We start from the raw sequence: 12,721 nt of genomic DNA, 5'->3' as shown, positions 1-12,721 counted from the left end.
CTTCAGAGAATATGTCACTGATGCCTTGATAAGGCTTTTAAGAACTCTGTTTCTGGTCTCATGTAGGAAGATGAGTGGGCTCTCCTTTCGACAGATATTAGCACACATTTGATTCCCCTTTTTACGTACATTGCCTTGAACATGTGGAAGTTCTGTGTTTCTGTGACTCTATTCCTTTGGAAGATTTTTTCCCCACTATTTTTTAAATAAGAAAGCCTGTAAAAAGCCTTATCTAGATGGTATTACTTCTTGGTTTTCACTGTTGTGTTGAAAGGCTGCACTCACATGCAGCACATAGATGGTCCATCCACTTAGGACTAATCCCAGGTGTAGTTCTTAGGAGTTTTTAAGATTGTCGCTAACATTAACTTTCAGCTCCTTTGGGTTTATATTCTTTTCTCTTACAAAAAAGGAATTAGACAAAAGAACAAAGAAAGTGAGGGAGGAAAAAAGAAAAGTACTGTCATCTGTCTGTCTGTCTAAGTTTTAAACCAGGCATGGTGCCATGTGCCTGTAACCCTTGCACTGAGGAGGCAAAAGCAGGTAGATCATTCTCCAGTTCAAAGCCAGCCTGGGTTACATAGTAAAAACCCTTTCTTAGAAAAAAAAAAAAAAAAAAAAAAGAGAAACACCAAATTTTGTAGTACTATTTTCTTAATAACCCCCTATAAAGGTAATATATAATGATTTCTGTTTTCTCCATTTCCTGTGAGCAAATTTATGCAAGACTGATGTGCTTAATCAAGACCCCTCCTGTTAGCAAATCTTTAAGGCTGAGACTTTGCTTATGATCAGTTTATGTTGACCCATACTATATGTTGGCATTGGAAAATATTGGATAAGACATTCATGTATATGTATGTGTTTATGTATATTATATATATATGTATATATATATATATACATATATATATATATATTGGTCAAAAACAAAATTTATAGATTGGTTTTCACTTAACCTCAGAGAAAACCTCCCTTCCTTAAATCTCATGGGACAGACCACTAGAAAGAACAGGAGATGAGACTCTTCTAAAGAATTCCAGGAATTAAGATAAAGACAAGAGCACACATCAATAATGATGAATGCAGCCATGTTGCCCTGAGAGATTTAATTTTTAAACCCACTTGATAGCTGAGGAATCACTCTCCATGGAGTCTCGGTGACTGTCTTGATCACAGGCAGACCAAGTCAAAGGCTGTGTAGCACCAGCCCTGCTCTGGTTGGAGCACAAGCATTCTCAAATGTGCTTTCCTTTTGAGACCATCTTTTTGAGACTATGCAAGAGTATGCATGCCTTAGCATGCCTTGCCAACCCTTCTAGTGGCAAAGTCAGAGATGACCAGAACTGTGCAGCTAAAGGCTGCAAGCAAGCAGCAAGTGTGAGTTCTCTATTCTATAAGGCTGAACTTGGGCAAGCTGACTGTGAAGAACTTCTGTCGGTGTCCCCACTGCCGGTCAGAGATAAGCGGTTAACTGCTTCTGGTTCTGCATCTCCAGTGGGCTAGCTGCACAATAAACTGATGTCTTCTCAAATATTCTTCTACAGGTTTACTTGAAATTTTCAGAGCACTTCCCCAGCTAGATTGTGTTTCCCATTAGAGTTAGTGGTTTATTTTGAAGCCCTAGTGGTCCCTTCTAAAGCCTGTGACTTCTGCAGAGACAAGCAGTTACTTGTTCACCAGGCAGGGCACAGGCAGGACTGCAGTGTACCAACCACACAACCCTGTGTGCATAGACCCCTCCACAAGCCTCTCTGGGAGCCGCTTTTGTGGCAGATTCCATTTGGTTTCACAGGATCTGGAAGAGGACAAGGGACCCTTGGCACTGCCCCCCAATCTCCCACGTTCAGGACCATTTGCAAAAGACTCTCAGAGGGAACCCCAGACCAACCCCTGACAGACACTGTCGTAAACGCCATTGTCTGCACAGGGCTTGCCTTTTCCCAGCTGACCTGCCTGAGAGTGGGGAGATGTGAAAAGTTAGAGACAAACTGGCTTCCACCGAGGGAGGGGAGCTTTCTTGTACAGAAAGGAAGGAAATACCTCTGTGGGATTTCTTTTTTTCCCCTCCTCTTCATCCAAAAAAATACAAAGAGACTCTGTCTCAAACGAGAATGTCGGCTTTAAATCTTTTAGGTTTGGATTAACGCTGCAAAAGAAAAAAAAAAATCTGACAGGCTTTCAGATATGACTCAGAAAAAGTTTTTCCCCTCGATTCATGTTGTTCATTTGTAAAGCCAAAGGCCGGTAGCTGAATAGTGGGCTGTAGTCGCCCCCCTGGTCATTAGCATGACAATGGTCAGAATTAGCAGCCTGCAGGATCCAAGTTTTTCTTGTCAGCAGAGACATTTAGCTCGAGGTTAATACACGGTTTGCCAAAGGCAAGAAGAAGTCTTTCTTCTCTTGCCCTCAACATTAAAATACATTAAAAGTGAGCCAGGGAAACATGTTTTCAGTTATATGACTTAGCATCTCATCTTACCCTTTTCCCCAGAACGAAAAAAGATATGCAAGGGGTTTTGTTTTGTTTTTTGTTTTCTAATAGCTGTTACCTTACTAGAAAGCGTCCTTGAATGGCAACAAAGGCCAGTGAGTTGATAGACATTTCCTATTACACAGTCACTGTTGGTTTTCACTATTGAGGATGTCAGCAAACATGTCCCAGATCATGTTTTGCTTATTAAATAAAGTGACTTTTATGGGGACATTTTTCACTTGTTGGTGTCTGGAATATGGTTGCTGTTCCTCAGAACCCATGTGACAAGTTATATTTTCTGAGTTTTTTTATGATGGCATTTTTATTTTAAATGTGCAGAGATGTTCAGTCCCGTATTGACCAAAAACAAACAAACAAACAAACACCTTAGTGGCCTTGAGTGGCAGCCTACATCAGTAGCCTGTGTTCATGTAGGGGGTAAAAATGAGAGTAGTTTCTGGTGCCCCTTGGAGAGTGAAAATGAATAGTAGGTCCAAAACATGCTTTAAAATTGATCTTCCTATGTTGATTGACTATTAATTCCGAAATTCAAGTTTTAAAAAGAAGACTGCTTCCTGTATGATTTACAGCAGGATTTAAGTGTACAGGAGTTAGTTGACTACTGTGTATTGGAATTATGATAGTATATTTATAAACTAAACGGGGACTGCAGACTTGCCCTTCAGAAACAAATCAACTCCAAGTGAAACCAAAATGTATCTGTTATTGTGCAAAAGTAGTCTTTTTAAACTCGTTGTGATCTAATTCTATGACAGTGATATTTTATTTTAATCACAAACAACTAATAGAATGTATTACTTTTCTGAAATTGCAGAACTGTTTTGTTTACAGTCTGAAAGCCCCTGATACTCAATTTAAGATTTAATACAATGGAATAATTTAAAGTTAGTTTTAGTGTACCTTAGTTTGAGTTTCACATACTAGATATTTGGTTTGACTTTAACAATCATAGATTTATACTGATAAAATTTATGTGAATCATTGAACAAAATTAAGATTACATCTATTCAGTTGCCCAAAATAATCAAGTTGTTACTTTCATAGATATCTTGATTACACCATAGTTATAATGTATCTGGATGATTTTTTTTAAGTCTGACAATGTAATAAGTCTAAAGTTCATTTTCAGTGCCAGAATTATTAGATTTTGTTTCTAGATATGAATTATATTATATGCCATATTACTTCATTTAAATCCAGAATATATTTTATTTCTTCAGAAAGATTGACAATAATTCCCTGTTACAAAAAATCAAAATTTACACTTCATATCATTGAACACAATAGTTTTACAAACTCCGTATGTGTATATATGAAAAGATTTGATATAGGATTAAAACTTCTCTATCAGCTGCTTCAGAGGAAAAACTGGAGTGTAAATGCATGAGAAATATGGCTTTTAATTCCAAATATCTTATGTGTTTGAGTTCAGAGTATTGACTTTCCCCTTGTAAAATATTTAAAGTAATTTACCTAAATTATCTTGAGACACTAAGTGTGAATGATGTACCTCTTGTCTGTATGGGAATGTCAACTGTTTGTGATGACTTCCACAGGCAGCCATGCTCTTCAGCTCTGGGGTCTTTTGGATGGGCTTGCTCTCCATCCCTGTGGCATCCTTGCTTCTGGATGTGCTGTGGAAAGTGTAAGTATATGATATATGGACATATACACAAAACTATATGCGTGTTTCACCCCTCGGGTTTCTGTAGTTCTCAAACTTGTAAAATTTGCAAAACAGGAACCAGCAATGTTTATTAACTTGAAAGAAGAAAGGCGTGATTCAATGAGAAAACTAAATTAGTTTAAAAGACCAAATGAGAAATAAAGTGGTTACTTTCTGATAACATCAAAAGCATGTGCATTTGTTGGATTAGAGAAAATTACATCAGAAAATATGTTTTTAGAAATCACCTGCAAGACGTCAAAATAGAAAGGAAAAAAAAAAAAGATCTTAGCTCAAACATGTTTTTAGGAGCTATGAAAAGAAACTCCTTGCTTTGATGATTCTAAAGATATACTGCAATTTTTCTTAGTAGTCATGTTTTAAAATGATGTCTTATCCTACAATATTACTGAAGTTAATGATATATTTCTTTAGTAACTATTTTAGTATTGTAAATCTCATTTACTTGTTATGACTACTGCTCCTATATTACTAAATAAAAGTGCCCTAGCTCTTCAGATCTGTTGAAGCTCTGCTTGTCCCTGGTTACTGCTGTGTTTGCCAACAACGGCTTGAAAGGAAGCCGAATGTCCACATCTGTAAAGTCTTGGCAGGAGAATTTCCATGCAAATCCTTTTCTCCCTGCAGTATCAAGAGGACGGCCTTCAAAACATTAGTGGATGAAGTTCAGGAGCTCGAGGCAAAATCTCAAGACCCAGGGGCAGTCGTGCTTGGGAAAAGGTAAAGGGCAAATTGAATATGTTCTTTCATAGGAGAATTTTGCGTTTTCCTCTTACTAGTGGCTGAAAGAATGCTGTAAAACTTGCATTCATAATCTGACTTGGGACTGGTGGTGTTATTAACAGACTCTAGAATCATAGAGGTATGGATTCAAACCAGATCTGTCATTGCTAAATAGTGAGTTGTCTTGGGCGAATTTCTTAATGCAACTGAGCCTCAATTTTTTTGCCGCCAATAAAATGGGGCTTATATGCCTACCTTAGAGTAGTTGTCAAGATTGAGTGAAGCAATAGGAGCAGGATAACATAGACCCACAATCACAGCATGTAGGTGGCTGAAGCAGCTGATCATAAGTTCGGGGCCAGCCTTAGCTGCATGAGAAATTTCAGGCCAGCCTCAGACCTTGTGTCTAAAGACTAATTGTCTCTAAAGACTAAATAATAAATTGAAATCGATAATCTAAAATAAGTAGCACAGTGCCAAACACCTAATTAGCATTTAAGTAAATAATACTTAGAAGTAGTTGTATTGAAATTTTTAAAAGAAAAATAATTTTTATTTTGAAATAATATCAATAATTTTTTAAAGGTATGTCATCAAATTCATGGCTTGACATAGGATGAACTTCCCTGTTTGCATTTCTAGCTCAGTGTGCTCTTAGAAACCAATCTAAATACAGGTCATCTAAAGAGTGAGTTACACTTCTCAGGCATTTTTCCTTACCACCACATCCTCCAAACACACAAGCTAGAAGGCTAAATCAATCCACTAAATACACAGAGCATTATTAAAAGAGAATTAATTAAAAGCAATCTATAATAAAAATATAACTATAAAGATAGCCCAGGGAACTCACTTTAATTTTTTTCTTTTATCCTACTAAGCAGACCAAAGGTTTTGTCTAAAGGCCATAGGAAATATTTTTTTGGCCTGCAATATGTCACCTCAGCCTTGCTTCCGCTTTTTTATTCAGTTTGACAGAATGGAAAAGATGTCAGGATGAGAGCTGAAGCCAAGGCCCTGGGCCCCAGTTCTTACCACCTCTCATAGGCAGCCCTTAAAAACTGGTTTGTCCTTCTGTTTTGAACAAAATGGCCCCACTGTTACTTGAGCACTCCCTGTCATCCAGGCACCTCACTGGTTATCTGTATACACTGTCTTACTGAACCCAGACAGCAGCCCAGTGCAGACGGATGTCTCCCGATATGAACATTTTGGGTTCATAGAAACTGAGTCCCTAAAGTGGTCAGCAGTGTGCCCATGCCAGCTGATCGAAGAGGTCCTGCTCCAAATCACGATTCTACATCATGGGGTTCATCATAGGAAAGTACCATTTCAATGACCTGGGACCAGCATTCTCTCTCTGTTTTCTCTCTCTGTCGGTGATGCAAAGGATAAGGAAATGCCCTAGCTCACAAAACCAAATAAAGCCATGTAGTAAGAATTCCTAGGGAAAGGCCACTGGAGATACTGTTTCTGTGCCCTTCAAGTATATGTCTCGTATTTGCAGGTGTGTTGGGAAGCCTGTATTAGCCCCTTTCTGCGTGGTTCACCAGTGGCTGACAATTCCAGGTCAGCTAGGACTGAAGTGAGGGTCTCCATATGTTATTCATCCCATGAGTCTGCAGTGTCTGTAGCCCCTTCTGTCTATAATAAACTGTAAATCAGTGGGGGGTGGAAAGAGGGGTTGGGGTTAAGAGCACATGTTGCTCTTGCACAGGACCTGGTTTGGGTTCCCAGCACCCACATGATGGCTCACAACCATCAGTAATTCCAGTTCTGGGGGCTCTAACTCTCTCTTCTGACCTCCAAGGACACCAGGTACAAAAGAGGTGCACATATATACATGCAGACAAAACACTAATACACATAAAATAAGTAAAGTTTTTAAAAACAATGGGTGAATCTAAACCACAAGGAAATGAATTACTCACCTCATAACCACTAATTTCTCTGTGTAAAATACTTCTGATATTTCCCCCTCGGCCTACCCAGCTCATTTGCCTTTTAAATTATCTATTCAGCAATCCTTACAAATGAGTTAGGTAAATTGACAAAATACTGCCAACCAGTCCCTGGAACAGCACATACCTGCCTCCTTGCTGCTCACTGGTGATCTAAAGGCTGGTGATCGGGATGAGCTCGGTGGCTTCCTGCTAAAAAGCAGCTCAAGGTGGGGCAATGCTGAAGGAGCTATAGAGAGGACAGCAACAGGACAGGAATGCTGCCTCACTAAACTAAACGTCTACAGGTAACATATTAACATTTATCAAACCACCATAACAAGAAAATGTGAACTCAAACACCAGAGGCAAGGGCTGGAAGATGGCTTAGTGGAGAAGAGTGTTGACTACGCAAGTGTTAGGACTTGAGCTCAAGTCTCCAGCACCTTATGAAAAGCTGGGTGTGGCCATGCCTGTAACCCCAGCACTGGAGTGGAGGGGTGGAGGCTGAAGATTGTTGGAGTTAGAGTCAGCCTATTTCCAAATTCAATGAGAGACCCTATCTGCACAGAATAAGGAGGAGAGTGACACAGCAGGACAGCTAATGGTCTTGTGTCCTTCACAGGTGCCTGAGTAGACACACACACACACACACACACACACACACACACACACACACACACAAAGTGTGTGATAAGGGATTATGGAGACTGTGGCCTCATTGGGAACAGAGACTCTTGGATATCACTAGAATTATGTGTGAGCCATGTAGATTATGTGCCATGTAGATTATGGATAATGAGACTCACAGTTTGATATTCAACTGTAGACATTAGCCAGCGGAGCTGTTTCTTAACAGGTCTGAGCTTAGGATCTTCATGTCAGGCTTCACCAACTTGTCTATCACCGCTATTTTGCCCCTTGGTCTCAGCATATAGGAAAGACTAGGAAATATGGGATGTCATATGACCTGGTCATGGAGGACAATGATGAGGTTCACTCCCAGCCTCTCAATATTGTTTTCTTAATGGAAAGCAATTTCAGTATTGTCCTAGAACCAACCAATGAAATTGTGTGTCCCAGTTCTCACTTGGGTCTTTATGTCAGTATGACAGCACATGCTCTGTGGGAAATAAAGAAGTATAGAAAAGCTGTTCTGGGACTAGGGCCTGTCGGTGTGGTCCCTGCTGTGGAATCTTGAGGGCCTGACTTCGGATCTATAGAACCAACATAAAAAGCCAGGATGGTAGAGCATACATGTAACCGAGGGCCAGAGACTAGCAGATTCCCAAAGCCCATCTGTTGGGCCAGACTCAAGCAGTGAGCTTCTGGTGTGCTGACAGATCCTGTCTCAAAAAGTAAAGGTACAACTACACTAACAAATAACATTCACCAAAACCACAACACAACACACATGTGCACACTAAATTTTTTCAGTAGTCTAAGAAAAAAAATTTTAAGAAAAAGCTTTTCTTCAGCCTACTCATCGCCAGGGTGAAAAGGGATGGAGTAGTCTCTCCTCCTAGACAGAGATTAGGCTGTGGTTCATTCTCCCCAGCAGCACTGCTTGCTATCTCACCATGCTGTGCATTAACCCTTTCGTGATTAAATCTTGTTAATTTTCCCAACATTCGTTTTAGTTGGCCAGTTGTCCTAGTTTGCTTTTTGTTGCTGTGATTAAAAAAAAAGAAAAGAAAAAGAAAAAGAGAAAAAAAAACCACTGGCCAAAAGCAACTTGTAGAAGAAAGGGTTTATTTCAGCTTACAGGTTACTATCCATCAACAGGGAAGCCATGGCTGGCACTAGCAACATAAAACTTAACAGAGACCATGGAGGAATGCTCTTGCTGATTTGCTTTCTCTGGCTTGCTCAGCTACTTTTCTTACACAGTTCAGGCCCACCAGCTCAGGGATGGCATTACACCAACCCAGGCCTATAGTCCACAGTGGGCTGAGCCCTCCCACATTAATTAGCAATCAAGAAGATATCCCCACAGACTTGCCTGCAGGCCACTCCAATGGAACCAGTTCTTCAGTTGAGATTGGTTCTTCTTGAGTATGTCTAGGTTTACGCCAAGTTGGTAAAAGCCAAAGTACACCAAACCAATACATGCCACTCTACCACCCTTCAAACGTGACCAGGATTCCTTTAAAATAACACATTCTTTGACTGTATATGAGTTTTTACCAATAACATATTTTAGTGTTTCTAAAAGAAATACTATATTTAAACTCAGTATCTTTTCACTCACCTCCACTAAATACTCAAGTTACAACATTGTGATGAGTTGGAAATAAAGCAACAGTGTTTAAATAGTAGTTACTGTAATTGCATTAAACAAACTTGGAATTTGCATATCTTGGTATGTAAATGAAAGACCCTACAAGATTAAGAGAAACTACTACCTAAGAATTGTAATGGATGTGGTTTTAGTCAAGCTATATCTTGGTCCTTCTCTCTTTCTCTTTTTTCTATCACACTGAGTTAAGCTATCCAACAAAAAAACTAAACTTTTAGTATACTTACTGGTGTTGACATGTTATCCACATATTTTATAATGAGACCTGTTAGTAATCTTAGTCCCAATAAACAGAGATGGCATAAAACTGCATCAATTTTGAAATGATAAACTGTTTCCCATGGGTAGAATAGGGCCAGGGAAAACCAACTCACCATCACCTCTAATTTACAAAGCACCCTCCTGTAAGATGGCATTTATATTCTGGAGGAGACAGAAGACGGAGTCATGAAGGAAAGAGAACGGCAACAAAAACATAGTTGTTTTCTTAGCAGTGAAGTAGAATGGGGCATCAGGAATTATATAGCGGTATTTCTCTCACACCGAACCAAGGTTAAGTACAAACCAAGGCATCAAAAGTGATCCTTACAAAGTACCTTTTCTAATAGAATCCCGGGGATCTGGGGGATAGGAGTGGGAGGGGCCAGCATTTGTTGAGTGCTTCCTAAGTGTCAATCACTATGCTGACAAGTGGCTAAACCCTGCCTGTCTGCTAGAGAGTTTTGTATTGTTCTCCCATTATAAGCAAAATGGCCAAGGAAGGTTTCTCTACAGTGAGCCAGCTAACAAGTAGCAGACTCAAAATCAAGTCAGAGACGGTCTCCGGAGTCTATGCTCTTTTCTGATGGATGTGCCGAATTTCCAAGAAAGTCTTGGTGCTCAAAGAAATTAGATAGATAGATAGATAGATAGATAGATAGATAGATAGATAGATAGATAGATAGATAATAAATCCAAAGTAAATCAAATAAATAAGTAAATCATAGGGAAAAATCATTATCTTGTGTATTTCAGTTGCTAAAATATGGAAGACAAAATCCATCCCTATCTGTCTTCATATTTTGGTGTTGTGATATTCAAGTGTGATGCATTTTGGAAGGCCAACCTGAAACCTAGAAAATGGGACTTGGGGAAGAAGTGGCAGAAAGCTCCTTTGCCCTTCTCCAGCCTTCTATAATCACTTCAGCTTCAAACACCAGAGACTGCCAGACACACTGTCCATAGTGTTCTGCTAACAAAATGGGATTGTTCGAGGCTCACACTCTCAACATCCCCAGAGGAGTTACCCATTTAGTGCCCTTAGAGTCTCAGACTCTGTAGTGTTAGATCATGTAAACAGAGGGACAGGCAAAGTGGCTTGAGAGAGAGGACCCTTTTTCCCTTGCATGTGGTAGAAACAAGGTTTACAATGAACTGCACTGCCACTCCAGTTTTCCATGAATTTGTTTTCTTCTTTTAATGCAGCTAATTCCCAGTGACAATAAAATATGTCTAGTAAGCCCTAGCTAACATCCCTAGGCTTCAAAAACTATGTGAGAGATTAATACAAATGTCAACATTTCTAAATATTTTCCTTCAATTTTTGCCTAAATGTCTATATAATTCATTTATACAATGAGGAGGATCTTTTTTGTGTGTGTATGTGTAGATGATAAAGATAATTCCATTTCAGGCTTTCAAAAAAAATGACAAAACACAGAACTAGCATAATTTACAGCAGCTTAACCAAAGCTTGCCTAGTGAGGAAAAAACAAGATGGGAATGTTTTTTAGCTGACGTCTAATTGTTAGAACACTCTTGCGTGGCCGGCCATTCACTCCATCACAGACACCTTCTTTCCTCCCACACTCACTGGTCTTTGCTATCAAAGAACATTTAATAAAGCAGCACAATTGGTGAGATGGAGGAAGTGTGTAAGTGTGTCTCCAAATTGCTCAGATTCCTGTACCCAACAAATGTTTGGATTCCTGTTTTGTGTGAGGAACCCCTCTGCATCCAGTAGAGGGAAAGATGTGTGATACCTCACAGTGTGGTTTGCAGAAGTTCCGTGATTCATTCTGAAGACCTCACTGTGGAGTTCAGGTTAAACACTTAGGGATTTTTGTTTCCTTGTTGCTTTGACTACAACAATTATTTTCTAAAAACAATTCATATTTTAAAATGAAATTGGCATACTTAAGCCCGATTAGAGTGGTAGGGATTTTTCTAATTAAAAAGGATAATATTTTGCCCTTTGTTTTTTTTTCATTTTTTTAGTATAATTAAAATTATCATTTTCTACCAGAATATGTTGAAGTGTAAGCAAGATATAGTATGAGCAAGATGGCTGTATGTAAACTCTAAAAGTTCTGTACTTAGAATAGGCACAGTGGGGCAATCAAGGTTTTAGATGATTTGGTAATGTTTTACTACTTGTGTTGAACAGATTCTTTATTCCCATTTGATTTAGATATGATCGTGCTGGGCAAAGAAATCCTAGTTTTCCTAGATTACCATTAAAGACAAAACTCCTCCCTAATGAGGGAAGAAATACTTAAGATCTCATTTGCTCTCTGAGAAAATAGAATAAAAAAGAATCAGATCTGACTGCCAGTTCTTGGGCTTTTGTTCGGTCTACCTCTGCTGCTAGCCCTGCAGAGAGCCCGGCTCCCTGAGTTGACCATGTGTGTCACACTTTTGTGCCTGCTCCACAGCCTCACCGAAAGGGCCCAGCTGCTCAAGAATGTCTTTAAGAAGAACCACGTCAATCTCTACCGCTCTGAGTCTCTGCAGCAGAACCTGCTCCGTGAGTATTGGAGTTTTGATTAAATTGTGTGCTTTGTGCGTCCCAGCATTTATCAGAGCAGTGCGTTGTATTTCCACCATACTTAACCGTTTAAAATTAATGGTTTAAAATTTCGCAACATGTGTATAAAAACAAGTGGTTGGTTAACAAACCCGTGGGCTACACCGTCTCCTGGCTAATAGCGAATTTTAAAATGCGGCTGTCTCCACATTCCTTGCAGCCTTAAATCTTAAAAGGAAGCAGTGGAATAAATCTTAACTCTGAAAAGCTGCCTCTATGCTGTTATCTTTTCTACTTGAATAACTTCGCAAGGGTCTTTTCAGCCTTCATGCAATGCAAGGAAACATATATTTTCTCCTTCAAAAATATTTATGCATATTTAGAGTTGGAAGGAGTTATTGGGTATCTCACCCTCTTAACATTTCAAGGACCTGAAAGAGAACATAATATATACAGACCTGTAGTAAATTTACTTGTATCGGTAATATATCTTTTATTTTGTGTTTCCACATGTAATTTATTTTCCTTTATATATGCTCAAGTGCAAGTCTTTAGTCTTTATATATCAAGGGCCTTTTCCAAAGATGTGATTCCCCCTAGGGGTTATCTCCTATCCCCACACCCCTTCTGACCATGTAAACATCACTGAGGTTGTGTGTGTGTGTGTGTGTGTGTGTGTGTGTGTGTGTGTGTGTGTGTGTGTGTGTGTGTGTGTGTGTGTATGTTGGGAGAAAAGAATGTTACCTAAAGAAAGCAGGCTTCTCCTTCACCACTGGCAATTCCGTGTGTT

The 12,721-nt window shown here is 39.3% G+C and overlaps 1 protein-coding gene across 4 annotated transcripts in view; it reads left to right on the top strand.

Moving 5' to 3' along the window:
* Window positions 1-12,721, top strand: part of Atp8a1 (ATPase phospholipid transporting 8A1) — a 224,491-nt gene that overhangs the window by 206,719 nt on the left and 5,051 nt on the right. For all 4 annotated transcript variants that reach the window (XM_027390824.2, XM_027390823.2, XM_027390822.2 and 1 more), the window contains 3 exons: window positions 4,054-4,142; window positions 4,812-4,904; window positions 11,840-11,931. In XM_027390824.2, the coding sequence (XP_027246625.1) occupies window positions 4,054-4,142; window positions 4,812-4,904; window positions 11,840-11,931 (274 nt within the window). The remainder of the gene's footprint in view (window positions 1-4,053; window positions 4,143-4,811; window positions 4,905-11,839; window positions 11,932-12,721) is intronic.

Source organism: Cricetulus griseus (assembly GCF_003668045.3).
Source record: "Cricetulus griseus strain 17A/GY chromosome 1 unlocalized genomic scaffold, alternate assembly CriGri-PICRH-1.0 chr1_1, whole genome shotgun sequence".
Lineage (NCBI taxonomy): Eukaryota > Metazoa > Chordata > Mammalia > Rodentia > Cricetidae > Cricetulus > Cricetulus griseus.
Note: the sequence above shows the minus strand (reverse complement) of the source record. Positions and strands in the feature narration are given on the sequence as shown.